The sequence below is a fragment of the Astatotilapia calliptera genome, chromosome 6 (genome assembly GCF_900246225.1).
Source record: "Astatotilapia calliptera chromosome 6, fAstCal1.2, whole genome shotgun sequence".
Taxonomy (NCBI): Eukaryota; Metazoa; Chordata; class Actinopteri; order Cichliformes; family Cichlidae; genus Astatotilapia; species Astatotilapia calliptera.
The window spans coordinates 14,102,788-14,115,368 of NC_039307.1; the positions used below are offsets into that span (position 1 = coordinate 14,102,788).

The 12,581-nt window shown below is 41.2% G+C and overlaps 1 protein-coding gene across 7 annotated transcripts in view; it reads left to right on the forward strand.

The window, feature by feature from the left end:
• Positions 1–11,617, forward strand: part of LOC113023948 (nucleosome-remodeling factor subunit BPTF) — a 56,788-nt gene extending 45,171 nt beyond the window's left edge. For 6 of the 7 annotated variants that reach the window (XM_026170443.1, XM_026170445.1, XM_026170444.1 and 3 more), the window contains 5 exons: positions 175–348; positions 1,658–1,850; positions 2,446–2,530; positions 6,289–6,475; positions 9,197–11,617. In XM_026170443.1, coding sequence (XP_026026228.1) covers positions 175–348; positions 1,658–1,850; positions 2,446–2,530; positions 6,289–6,475; positions 9,197–9,233 — 676 coding nt within the window. In that variant the 3' untranslated portion in view covers positions 9,234–11,617. Of the gene's footprint in view, positions 1–174; positions 349–1,657; positions 1,851–2,445; positions 2,531–6,288; positions 6,476–8,166; positions 8,877–9,196 lie in introns of those variants that run through there. The other variant, XM_026170446.1, reaches the window with a different exon arrangement.
• The last annotated feature ends 964 nt before the right edge of the window (positions 11,618–12,581 follow it).

Below are 12,581 nucleotides of genomic sequence, written 5' to 3' on the forward strand. Positions count from 1 at the left end.
CAGTATTGCTCTATTCATCAAGTCCTCATTGAATTAAACCTGTCTTCTATTGCAGAACAAATCCTTCCAATCTCATATGTTTATTTTTAAAACTAAAATTTATTGTATTTATTGACTTACTGTAAACCGGTGACTGTCTACAGTGACACCTGTGTGTCCTCGTTCTCTCTAAAGGTTCTACATTGGCTGCGATCTGTGTACCAACTGGTATCACGGAGAATGTGTGGGCATCACAGAAAAGGAGGCCAAGAAAATGGACGACTACATCTGTGTGGAGTGTAAGCGGGGCCAGGAGAGCAGCACAGAGGAGCTGTACTGCATCTGTCAGACACCATATGACGAGTCACAGTAAGGAGCAAGTTTTTAATTGCTTTAAATTCAGCTTAATGGAGTGTGTGAGAATTTCAGACACAGTTGCTATTTTTGCTCCTTTTGCAATTTCCTTAAACTCATCTTGGTTCATTCATTTTTACCGTAGCGTTTATTTTGAACTGATGAAAATGTGTCTTTAGTATATTTATGTTTTACTTTTTTTCCCTATAGATAACAGTTCTAATGTTTGAAGGTCGAAAGTAGCGATCCAGTTATGTCTGTGTAGGTTCTCAGTCATCGAGGACTTCTTAAATTTCTTTCTAAGCTCCTTAAATCCAGTTATATCAAAATCTGTATTATGCTACGGTTGCACTAGTAAAAACAGTGATTTGAGACACAACAAACACAACAACATCTGGTTTGCCTTTGAAATGGTTACTTGGAAGATGGGGAGGGGGTCTGTGACGACTCACAGTCAGTTGCTGTCTTCAAAGTGACTTTGGTGCATCAAGACAGCAATAAAATAGAGTCAGTCTGATATCAGTTTACAGTTAATCGGGGTCAAGTTGGCAATTACGTGCAATCTGTTTGGGATACACAAACAAAATCTCAAATCTGTTGCCGTCTACCTTGACAGAAATTCATATTAACTACATACATTCAGAATCCAGCAGCTTGAAACAGAAATTCCTCCACAAATAGTGACGCAGTTGCGTCAGGACAGATTTACTTGCGTAATGCAATAGGTGCTCAGCAACCTCTATTTTACTTATGAATATAACCAGTTGGCAACCCCTTGAGTCAAGTCCACTATTGCAAAGAGATGTGTTGCAGATGAGTTGCACTGGTTCACATAAACTGCTTCAGAATGTTTGCTGTGTGTTTGCAATCTGAGTTTATACATTAGACAGCAACTAATTCCAAACCTTTGCCAGTCAGTCTGAGTCTGGCCTGCAACTGTTTGCAGACAGGTTGCCTTCTACCAGGTGGCCTGTGATCAAAAGCAGCCAATAAGAGTTTGAATGTGCAGCACCTGGAACCCTTTGGACGACCAGTTGGTTGCTGCAGCTGTTTTTAATGGACGGAGTTTATTCATTTGTAAAGAAAAGAATCATTTTTACCAACTGTTATTACGTGTCACCTTGTTGTTTCATTCGGTAAATAAGACTTTCTTAATAAGTAGTTTAAAATATTAAGCATAGACATGAAAAATGGCTTCTTTACTATCCAAGCAAACAATTCTTCTTCTTTTAATTATCAATATGAGCATGTTTCAAATAGGAATCCATCATAAGTGCTTTATATGTAAATGACACCAATCCGTGAGTACTTTTCATCTACTCAGGTTTTACATCGGCTGCGATCGATGTCAGAACTGGTACCACGGTCGCTGCGTGGGAATCCTGCAGAGCGAGGCCAACCACATCGACGAATACGTGTGTCCTCAGTGTCAATCGACAGAGGACGCCATGACGGTCTTCACACCGCTCACCGACAAGGACTACGATGGCCTGCGAAGAATTCTGCGCTCCTTACAGGTGAACTGAAGATTTATAGCTGTTGCACAAGCTCACTTCTCACACGAGAGATGGGGTCATACCCTCCAGCCTAGACTACCTGCTAATGTGTGCTGTGGAAGACAAGGTTGAGTCACAGAAGCTTATTTATGAGGGTCACAAACAAGTACATAAACACACCAAGCAGTATCTGAATCAGCAGGACTGTAGTTGTAGTTTTATTATCAGCAATGGGGGAAAAACACTAACGTAGCTCCTTGTAGCCCCATTACAATGCAAGAGCAGCAAACAAAAAGTCCTCTGTGTGCGTCTTATCTGATGGGTTTGGCTCCCCCTACTTGGACAGCTGCCTGGCCTCGGCGTCTTTTCTGGCTTCCCTTTCTTTTCTCTTTCTTCTCCTCTAATTTTCTCCTCCTCTGTCCAGCAGCCTGTGTGTGTGTCTGTGTGTGTGTGTCTGTGAAATGTGGGAGAAAGTGAGAGAGAACATCTGTGTTGACCCACCTGCTTTCACTGTAATTTTCATGGTGCTGTTTGTTTTTCTTCATTGGTTTCAGCTTTCTCAAGCGCCTTTCTTTGTCTTTATTTCCATTTTTTTTTGTCTCTCCCACCTCTGCAGGCACATAAAATGGCGTGGCCATTCCTGGAGCCAGTGGACACGAACGACGCCCCAGACTACTACAGGGTTATCAAGGAACCAATGGGTGAGTGCACTGTTGTGAATTCAGTTATTTAAATTTGTAAATGAACAGTTAATAGCTCTTGTCTTATTTCTAAAACGTTATAGAATCCTATTCTGGATGCATCTTATAGCCTCAATGTTAGAGTTTTATTGTTTCTTTGGAGCTAGAAGTGACCTAACTAAACTAATAAAATATTAGAATTTTACTCCCAAAAAAAAAGCACAAATTTCAAGTACGATTACAAGTTAAAAGTATAGGTTACAGCTACAAGTCTGCAAGTATGTCAGTCAAAGGGGCCACACCCTCAACATTAATTCTCAACAAAATCCAGATAGGCACTTCAAACAGACACCAACTATCAGTCACCTCTAATGCAGTCCGATCCCCACTCACAGCTTGACCCATGTGACCTTAAAAGCTCACATGTTGGAGGGATGGGGCAGTGTCTCAGGAAGGTAATTCACACCTTTTCCCCATGATGACAGTAATGACCCACGCGTTGATTCACAGATGGTTACAGGGGCGGGTCAGTGACTCTCAGGGGTTCCAAGAGGACAACCACACTTGGGGTTAAATACATGTCCATCAGTTTTTTAGCGCTGAAGAAGCTTCTTGGATCAGAGGTGACCAAAAAGAAGTTCAGTTGCCTTAATTTCAAGTAGAGATGGCACGATACCACTTTTTTATGTCCTATACCGATATCATAAATTTGGATATCTGCCGATACCGATATAAATCCGATATAGTGTATTTTTTAATCAATAAAACTGTTTTTTAATATCTTGCTGCATTTTGTATAAATTCATACTCAAGTTTTAAAAAACAAAACACTATGTCTTTGTGCCCCCTTTTCCCTGTTAATGCCCTATCGGCCCCCCTGGCTAAACTTTGCTAGATCCGCCCCTGCACAGTTACCAGTTGTCAGCTACGTAGAAAAAGATCCTGGTCTAGAAAGTAATATTAAATAAATTCTAACAACAGCTTATCAAGCTTAAACGTGCTGCTGTTTTTCAGCCGCTGGTTTCCTCTTTCTGGCGCGAAGTGGGAGATAAACAAACAAGAGAGACGGGAGTCGCGACAGAAAAGCCGATCAGCCGATCAGTTTCATGATTGAAGTAGCAGCAGGAGAGAGAAGAGGCAGTCACTCCATATATTGGTTGTTAAGCTCAACGTGGGAATGCGTTACAAACATTCAGAGATGAACTTACACACTTGCTTTACGTCTCTCTGGGATAACTTTCTCTGCGATGAAATGCTGGTTTGGTAGCGAGGCTACAAATGCTGAACCAGACCGCTGAGAGGTCTCGCACGCTCAGCCGCTCTGTCACGTGACGCATACTGCTCCGACTGCTAAGGTTATGAGCTGAGTTACACCATGTCGCAAGTTTTGTGAGGTGCTTTTGTGATATGTAATGGATCGGATGGCATTTGTTTTTGTTTCTCTCCGATATCCGATCCAGTACTTTAGATCAGTATCGGACCGATACGTAATATCAGATCGGTCCATCCCTAATTTCGAGTCCTTCGGACTGTCAAATTAGCTGTAGAAACAAGAAAAACAAACAGCTTTTGTACCGGGCTGTAAATATGTTAATATAACAGGTGGTTGGGCATTTTGATAAGGGACTCTATGGGGATTGCCTCACTTTTGTGGCCAGCCTCTGTGGGAGTTTTTGACACTCCTGTGCTGGCTTCATTTTTCAACCCCGCAGGTTGCCGTCTGGTCTGGATTTGAGCCTTGTTTGTGTTACTTCTGAACTTATACTTGTGCACATTTTAACCAAACTTTTTCTAAACTTTTCTGACAGCTCCCCTCATTTTCTGTCTACATAATATAACTCCTGAAGCCTTTTCTCTGAAATGAAATAAAACCCACATCAATTTGGAAATCTTGAAAGCGATATCACTGAATCTAAAAAGTTTCAGCTCATTTACTAAAATTGCATATGATGCTTAGTTTCTGCAGCATACCATTGATTTTTTTTTTTTTTTTTTAATTTTAAGGTAAATACCTTTTTTAGGCGATGTTACTGAAGGTTAATTTTCCCAGAAACCTCATTTGTGAAGGTGTTTTTGTATTTATTATAATAATTTGTGCCTGGCCAGAAAGACAAAGCTGCATCAGTAAAATTTAACTGTTGCATATATTAACTACTACTATAACTTTTGCATTTTGAAAATATTGCAAAATATTGATTAATAGATGGTTGTATAAAGGACTTTGTATATGATGGTTGTCTCAGTAAAAACATATGTAAGGTGCACAATATGATGCAACACTCTCTATAACTATCAAGCTTTCTTTTTATAGCTGTGTGATCTACTTCTAGGGTTCATTCATTATGACAGGATGCATCCTCACATTCCACCTTCGCATCGTCCTCACATCTTGCGATTCACAGCATCAGTCTTAAGCAGCCTTTATAAAACATGCCATGTGATGAAAGACACAATTATGTTTCCTCGCTCTTCCACGCACTTTGTCTCCTTGAGGTGCAATTAAGGGATTGGTGATGAAAAGCACTGTAATTGTTGGGAGTGTGTAGCCTCCTTGAGGAGAAAAATATAAAAACAAAAGTGGGAGTTGGTACATAATTTGTACTTTGTAATTTGAGTAACTTGGAATGGGATTGGTTGGGAGTTATCCCTGTGTAGGCGATAAAATTGCTTCTTTAGTGCTGGTTTTTTATTTTGGAGTTGCTTTAGGCTCTGGAAGTAACACCCAGGCTCTATATATCTTAAACATTAAAAAAAACAAAAAACAAAAACACCACCCGCCAGGAGGGCAACACGGAGGAAGCCCTCCAACTCAGATCAAACCGGCCATGTAAATGGGGACTTGCGTCAACAGGGCCTTTTTGAACTTCCATCCAAACAAACCGTTAATGAGCTGGTCCGTGTCTGCCGGGCTCCCTGTGGAAAGGGACCAGCCCCACATTCAGCTCCTGTTGGCCTGGTCCTGGAAACTCTAGTCCTCCCCTCACCCGTCTACCGCAAGAAAAAGTCCTTGTTGGTTTACAAAAAATAAAAAGAGCTTTTGGCTGGTGAAGCTGCTGGCGGTGGTAGTTTTTGGAGGGTTTTGAGATGAAATCTGATGACAGAGAAGAAGGAGGTCTTTGATATTGACCATGAGGTTTGTGAGCCTCTGGTCATCTGGGTGGGGGTTAAAGAGGTTAAGAGTCGGATGTGTATGTTTGAAACGCAGCCCTGGGGATGCCACGCAGTGCGAACTGCCAGCAACGGCAGATTATGTAGAGCCTCATCTGTTGCCAGTTAGCTTCTTTGCTAAATCTCTTATTTTCTTAAGTTTTCTACTTGTTTTAAAAAGGTTAGCAACTCTCAAAGCTCCCTTTCAAGAGAGGAACTGATAACCATTTTTGCTTTTTTCCACCCCCTCAGAAATGACTCTTCGATAATGGCGCTCTCCTCAGGAATGACGAATCGGTCACGTCTCAGTAACTAATCTGGAAGGCTGAATAGATCGAGGTTAATGCTGGCAGAGGTTGTGGATTTTTGCTGTCACATATAAAGCGACGCTCTGTGCTTCCACGAAACATATTTGAACGTCTGTCAAGCACATACCACATAAGCTGCAATTACTTTGAAGCAAGCATGCTGATTTGTGGAACGAAATCGATTAGAAAACCCAGATATTTGTGCTCTGTTTCCGCATATGTGATGCGTTTCTCTGCCAGAAACTAACAATTAAATGACGTTCATATTACAAACTTGCCATCAAGTCTTTTACCAAACCAGATCTTTAAATCTCCCTTTGCCAGACCTTTCCACCATGGAGGAGAGGTTACAGAAACGCGAGTACATCAAGCTGACGGAGTTTGTAGCAGACATGACCAAAATCTTCGACAACTGCCGCTACTACAACCCCAGCGACTCGCCCTTCTACCAGTGTGCCGAGGTTCTGGAGAACTTCTTTGTCCAGAAACTCAAAGGCTTCAAAGCCAGCAGGTAAGATGACGGTGAGGATGATGAGGATAACAAAATGGCAGCGGGGTACTTTCGAAGATGGGCTTTGTTTTTAATACCCAGAATCAGAGAGAATTTTCAGTGTCTTTCAGAAAGACACCAACTAATTAGCAGTTTCACTTGTAGCCCTATATAATTGACTCTGACTGGTAGATTTACTCAAGTGAGAGCAATAAAATTTAATCTCTCACAGAAAAATAACAATAAATTTGCTCCTAGATCACTATCTTATGGTTCTCCTCAATGTTTTAAATGTTCTTTCAACCACCAAGCTTGTTCTGTCTGAAATAAGCCGGTAACACCTCTATTGTGCCTATTTTTTAAAATATAATTCTGGACCTTAATACCAAACTCTTTCCCTTTTCAACTGCCCTTCCCTTTACGCCAGCTTTCTTGATTGGCTTTCCTCTGGAAACAGAAGGTCTAAAGATACAGATCCAGTATGGTCATATTTACAGCCCCAGTTTCACAGGCATAGAGACCAGTCAGAGAACTCCCTGGCAACCTCCAGTCGCTAGGGAAACCTGGTTCATAGGTGGTTGCTGGAGGTTGCAGGCAGGTTGCCACAGTTGCCAATAGTCTGCATGGAAAATGCTGACAAACACTGGCCGCTCGCTGTCTGAGCCATAAAGAAACGAATAAGTGCGATGCAGATCGGAAACGGAGAACGTTGGCTCTCACGAGTAAAAGTTGGGCCTTTTCAGATGTTTTGGTTGGAGCATTAAAGCAGAGCTTTCACTTTGAAGTCCCTATTTCTGTTTTGCATAAAGCTCAGGGAGCAGTTTGCAGACAATTCGCCATCTTCCATGCAAACTGCCGGCGACTGCGGCAACCTGCAAGTGACCAAAACCGATCGCAAGGAGGTTTTCGGCACAGCATCCTGTATTTGTAACAGATTTCACATTATCCACTGACACCAACCGGATGAGGAATACACACTTCAGAAAGAAACGAATAGAAACGTCTAATTCAAATCTTTCACTCTGTCAGATTTATATAGTCGTTGATAATGTTTTGCTGGAGTTGTGTTTGCTTAATTACTGGATATATTTTTTTCTTTCTTTTCATTCACACCTTCACTGTTTATCAGTGCGACCTTCACACTTTCACACATTCAGGCTTCAGTCAGCTCATCTTTGCACTCCTAACAACAAACCTGCTCAGGCTTTCATCGTGTCGTCGGAGCACTTCATGCTGGCAGCTACATAAAAAGCCCACTTTCTACCATTCAACCCGACATGTCGTATGACAGAGCGTAGGGAAGGATCTGTGGAAGTCAGACCTGTTTAGATGCACCTTTATACCCGACACCTTCTCCACTGTCTGCCTGTGCTTGGTCGTGCCTCTGAACTCATCTCACTGAGCTGTCCTCGCTGTGCCATGTGATTGCTTTGGTTGGATGCACTCTACAAGATGGCAGGAATGCAGTCACATTATCTTTCAGGTGGCTTTCTTTGTGTGTGTGTGCATTAGTTTGATTAAATAGGGCGAGGAGGGTAGCGGGCGTCTCCTAACTGAGAAGATGGAGCGCCTGTGAGCATTTGAGCCACGATGTTTTAATGGGCTCAGTAAGTCTTGTGGTCTGCATCCAGCTTTATGTGCTTGAGGTGGCGACGTACTTCACCTGCATGTACTGACGTCATCCATTCTCTCTCTCTGTCTCTCTCTTGCAGATTGTGATGTCAGACTCCTGGGTGCCGGGGTCACTCTTAAAAACAAACAAAACATAATTCGCTATCCTGGATGTTGCTGTTTTCACTTGTTTTAAAAGAAACAGCATTAAAAACTTTGTAAGAAAGTGCATATATTAAGACACACGTTAGGTGTGATCATTTTTTTTTATTTTAAAAGCAAATAAAGGAGAAAAAAAAGTTTCTACTGTCTAAAAACATTAAAAACAAAACAATGGCAGCCACGTTGGTCACACAAACCATTCAAGGGAAAATGTATTTTTTTACACTCTTCCACCAGATGACATTTTGTTGAGGCAAAAAGAAGTTTTGCTAAATTTGTTGGTCTCTGAGATTCAGTTTCTGATCACAGGTGTTGATTTTGACTGTAAAATCACACGTGAGCGACACAAACACACACTTTACTTTTGCTTTGATAGAACTGTTGTTCTTTTCTTTCTTTTTTTTTTGCCATTATAACATGCTGCAGAACATTTTTACCTCATTTCTTTTTTTTTTCTTCTTTTTTTTTGACATTCATTACATTTTCTTTATTGGCTGTACCCATGTATTATATTTCATGTTCATATTTTATCTTTTTTGTGAAGGAATATGTTTTATGTTATAAAGGAAATAATGGTTTACGCTGTAAAAACAAAGTAGAGTGAAGAAAAAAAAATCTAGTTTAGCTTTCATATTCAGAATATGACGAGCTTAGCGGTCTCCACTATAATAAAAATAAATCTTTTTTAAAAAAAAAAAAGACTCTGTATACTTATTGTTGGGTCGACATCAAAAACACACATTTCAGTAACATTTCACCAACATGGCTGCTTGGTCTGCAACAACCCGTCTGACCCACTGGCATCCAATACATGTTTTGCTATTGCATTTTTTTTTTTTTTTTGTACTTTCCCCTAGTCACATATTTGTCACTTTGTAAAGCCTTTAATAAAAAAAAAAATAAGAAGAAAAACAACAACAAGAAGTTTTCCAACTGTGTTTTTCCTCCTCTCTTTGCCTGTTTCTGTAGGTCACATAACAACAAGCTGCAGTCAGCTGCCTCTTAGCTCTGCTTAAAAAAACAAAACAAAAACTAAACAAACCAGGTGTCACACAGACCCGGCTTGTGGTTTCCTCTGACTGATTAAGAAGCGTGGTCCAAGTCAGGCTGCGTCCGAACCCGACTCCTCTCTGGAGGAACGGCGCCCCCACCTCACACAACACCTCACCTGGCACCTGCAGTGCTGAGAAGAAAGAAGTGAATTGGAAAAAGGTTCATTTGTCATCAAAAATGTCAGTGTCGTCTTCATACCAAGGGGCAGGGCAGTTGCAGACTTACTCTCTGGCAGCCTTTTACATCCCAATCAGCCATCCCTGCCAGTGTAGCCCCTCCATGAGAAGAAAGCCTGCAGAGCGCAGATGGCGAGGCAGCAGCGCTCGTTGGATGGTCGGTGGCAGTCTTATCTTTAAAGCAGCAGCAGACTCTTGGAAGTTCATTCTGTAGCTGATGGCTGTTTGTTTGTTTGTTTGTTTGTTTGTTTTGTGTATCCTATATAGCAAAGTGTCACCTTCTGTCCCCCTTTCTTAACTTCATCCTGTCCCGTTTTCACAATGCAAACATCCCGCTCGATTTTAGCCACTGCTTCAACTGGAAACTGCTGTAAAACGTGCACAGCCGATGTCGGGAAATGTTTCATCTGAAGCTAAATGTGCAATTTGGAGTTGACTTCCCTCATATTCAATAAGCGCCACCTTTGTTTTTGCCAGGAAAAAATAGTAACCCCACAAAGATAGGTCGACACTGCAGACCAGCTTCATTCAGCCAGTCCTGAAGACGCAGCATCACCTTACATTAGACCTAGTTATACTGACCACATTGTTTTCAGGTTTGTACTGCTGCATGAAGCATGAATCAGCCTCGTATAACTCAGTGTGTCTTTCAGGGTCACATTTCACTGTATATTATCGAAGCAGCCTGCTGATGCTGAGATGAGCCCCCTGTAACAGAAGCTCAATTTTGTACAAAAAAAAAAAATAATTGGACCTCATGTGAGGGGGGGGGGTCTTCATTTAGTCTCAGTGCAGCAGTGCTTTCATGTTGATTTCCACAGGGAACACCCAAAATAAGCTGCCCCACCCACAGCATCCTGCCGTTCTTTTGACCTTTTTTCCATTTAGTGTTCTTCTAAAATGCAAGTTTAAAAAAAAAGTTAGCTAGTTTTGTGCCTCCTTAAACATGACTAGTTGAAAGAGGCAAAGGTCCACATATGAGGAGAGGGAGGGGGATTTATTTTATTTTTTAAAAGGCCTTCAGGGAAGGTGAAACTTGTACGAGGCTTAACCGACCTACAAGTACTCCACCCTCCTCTCATCGAACTCCGGTGTCCGTTTCTGTCGGTGGCTGAGTCTGTAAGTCTGTCTCTCCTTATCTTTCAGCCACTTCTTCCAGCATAATTCACTGAAGCTGACAGGTTGGCTCACATCTGTCTCTCAACTCTGCCTCAAAGCATGGTTAAGTAATTGGGTAATGGACTTTTCCACTCACAATCAACTCAGTTATGTTGCGGTCCGCGGCAGCAGGGTAAACTCCGAGTGGAGTGGGGGGGACTGGGGAGTCTTTGTACCGTGGGGTTTGTATGAAAATTTTATAACTGCATTTTTGGCATTTCTGGGAGCATTTTTGTAATTTGTGATCATCCGTTTTGTAGGAGGGGAGCCGTTAAAAGGCAAAGTTGCAGTTGTCTTTTAGTTTATATGTTGGAGACTGTTTATAATCAGGAAACGTTTCAGTTTTACTCGTAAAGTTTTTACATTTCCGGGTGTTTTAATTAGAGTTGAGAGATAAAGTAGCCTCTGTCATCTTCTGTGTGTTTGTATGTCTTTCAAATGTCTGTCTTTTCAAACATGGGTCACTTTCTAATCTGACGATAATGTGCTTTATCCACTGTTTGTAATCTCTATTGTATATTATTGCTGTCCAAATATGTAGAGATGAGAGATTTTTAGAGCAGTAGAAACTTTTATTTTTCACTATTTGAACCAGCAACTAAGCCCGCCTGTATATTTTAACTGTCTATTTTTTTCTCTTTAGAGTGAACTCTACATTTAGGTGAAATTGCCCTTTATATTAAAAGTGCTGCATATTGTGAGCATAAAGGTTTTGAACGGGGTAGAGTGACACAGTAACTCTTGTACAGAGTTTTTCTTTTTTGTAAGAAACCAACCAGTTCAGCATAACGTCTATATTGACATTGCATTTCTTGTATTATTTATTCATATCAATGAAAAGTTCTCAGTTTTTTGAGTAATGTTGGAAAAAAGAAAAAAAAAAACGTAACTGCAGATAAAAGTACTCTATGTTTTTAACAGATTGTGGCAACTCTGAGGAGATTCTCTTTTGTACTTGATAGGACATTTCATCCTAGATAATAAAGTAATGTTTTTGACACCAGTGTTTTCTCTCATTGCCTCTGCTTTTTAAGCTTGATACAAGGTTGTTTTTGTTTTTTCGTGCATTGTTTTAGTCGAGTTTAAGGTTGTTTGGATGAGCAGTTCTCATATTTTGTCTAAAACAAATGTCTTCGATCAGTGTTTCCCCCAAAGAGACTTCTGTCTGCTCCACTCTGTGTCCCCCCACACAGACAAAGGTATGTTTGAATGGCTCTTTGTGAGGACGTAGCCTCACCAGTCATTTTGCAACCTGCGGCAGCTCAATTGCTCGTTAACACAAACATCCAATCACCCAAAATGGCAGCAGCTCATTTAGGCTTGTAGACATGGTCAAGAAGACCTGCTGAAGTTCAAGCTGATCATAATGTTGGTGTCACATAGGCTGGTCTGAGTACTTTAGAAACTGATGGGATCTAACTCTAAACAGAGAGAAAATACCCAGTGAGCAGCAGTTCTCTGGGTGAGAATGTCTTGTTGATGCCAGGGGTCAGAGCACAGACTGTTTTTAGATGAAAGGAAGGCAGCAGTAACTCATGTAACCACTCATTACAAGCAAGGTATGCAGATGAGCATCTCTGGATGCACAACACAAGAAGCCTTGAAGCAGATGGGCTACAAAAGCAGAAGACTACACTGGGTGCCACTCCTGTCAGCTAAGAACAGGAAGATGAGGCTACAGTTCACACACGCTCACCAAAATTGGACAATTGAAAATTGGGTTCAAGTGGTAACATCAAGAATTTGTTATAAACAACACAAAAGCATGAGTCCATCCAGCATTGTATCAAGTGGTGTTGGGGATGTCTTCTTGGTACACTGTGTGCCCCTTTAAAAACCATAGCCTACCTGAGTATTGTTGTTAATCATGTCCATCCCTTTGTGACAACAGTGTATTCTTCTGATGCCTGCTTACAAAAGCATAACGCCATGTCTCAAATTACAAGTCTTTTCAAACGTGTTTCTTC